At 43.0% G+C, this 1,040-nt stretch overlaps 1 protein-coding gene across 1 annotated transcript; it reads right to left on the reverse strand.

The window, feature by feature from the left end:
- Nucleotides 1–706: 706 nt before the first annotated feature.
- PPTG_11653 (hypothetical protein) lies at nt 707–1,032 on the reverse strand (the record flags this gene model as incomplete). The annotated part of the gene is made up of 2 exons (XM_008907779.1): nt 707–921; nt 1,026–1,032. The coding sequence occupies 2 exons, from the start codon at nt 1,030–1,032 to the stop codon at nt 707–709; spliced, it is 222 nt and encodes a 73-aa protein (XP_008906027.1).
- Nucleotides 1,033–1,040: the final 8 nt, after the last annotated feature.

A 1,040-nucleotide genomic window follows, 5' to 3' on the forward strand; every position in this document is an offset into this window, starting at 1 on the left:
CGCGGCTTTTGGAACCCTTTCGACACGGAGAATGAGAGTTTGTGATTCTGTCTCCCTTTTGTGATTGGTCGGTAAACCGAATCTAAGTGGGGGAGGATGCAACGGGGGACGTACCCAGCGTACCCAAGTTACATGAAGAGTGACCAGTAACTCTTGTAATATGTGGTACATGATACCAGGAGCCAATCATTGCATATCTATTTAGCTTTAATAGAGGTTACTTATAGTTTGTATTGGAAACCAAGTTAAGTTACCTATAAATACAAATCAGTCTTAATCGTACCCTCAAGTGAGTACTTGGTCCGGAACACGTGAACAGTCGTTCACTTAGAGTTTGTATACTCTAGGAAGCCTACTTCCTCAGCGCAAGGTGCTGTGTGACCCCGTCACACTCGGCGCATGGACTTAACATTTCCGTAAAAAAAATGACTTGCTGCTGCACAATTGAGAACACCTAATACCGTATAGAATTGTATCACAGAGTTTTCATGGCAGTAGTAATTATTCCAATATGCTCGGCACCAATAATAAACTTTTAAACTATTTTAGTGGGAACGATATCACCAATAGTATACAGCTGGTAATATTAAAGTTGCTTTGTATGATGTACCATTTATTGAACATTAAAGGTGGTCAATAATAATCATTGCAATATTCTATCGTAGAGCAATTAGGACGTAACCGTGAATGAAGTTCAATTATCGGCTTACAGCAAACATTCGAACCATTTGAATGGTTTCTGAGAATCCCTGAAAAAACTATCGTGTGTCAGGAACGCCGTGTCAGCGTGGTTCAATTTCGCCGCATAAAAGCGATCACGGTAGCTGTTACCGAACAAGTCAGGGTCGAGGCCACCCAAGCAGCTCTGAAACTCCACGAGGGCATCGTTCTCATCCGACTTGTGCGGAATCACGGTACCTCCTACCAAGCACGAAGGAGAAAACTTTGACAAGACACCGTAGTAGCTTTTGCTACAAAGTGCTGCATGAACGTTGCTGCGATAGGCTTCTTGTGCTGCAAGGTACGCCGCATTGAGTTCT

This window comes from Phytophthora parasitica (assembly GCF_000247585.1).
Source record: "Phytophthora parasitica INRA-310 unplaced genomic scaffold supercont2.27, whole genome shotgun sequence".
NCBI lineage: Eukaryota > Oomycota > Peronosporomycetes > Peronosporales > Peronosporaceae > Phytophthora > Phytophthora nicotianae.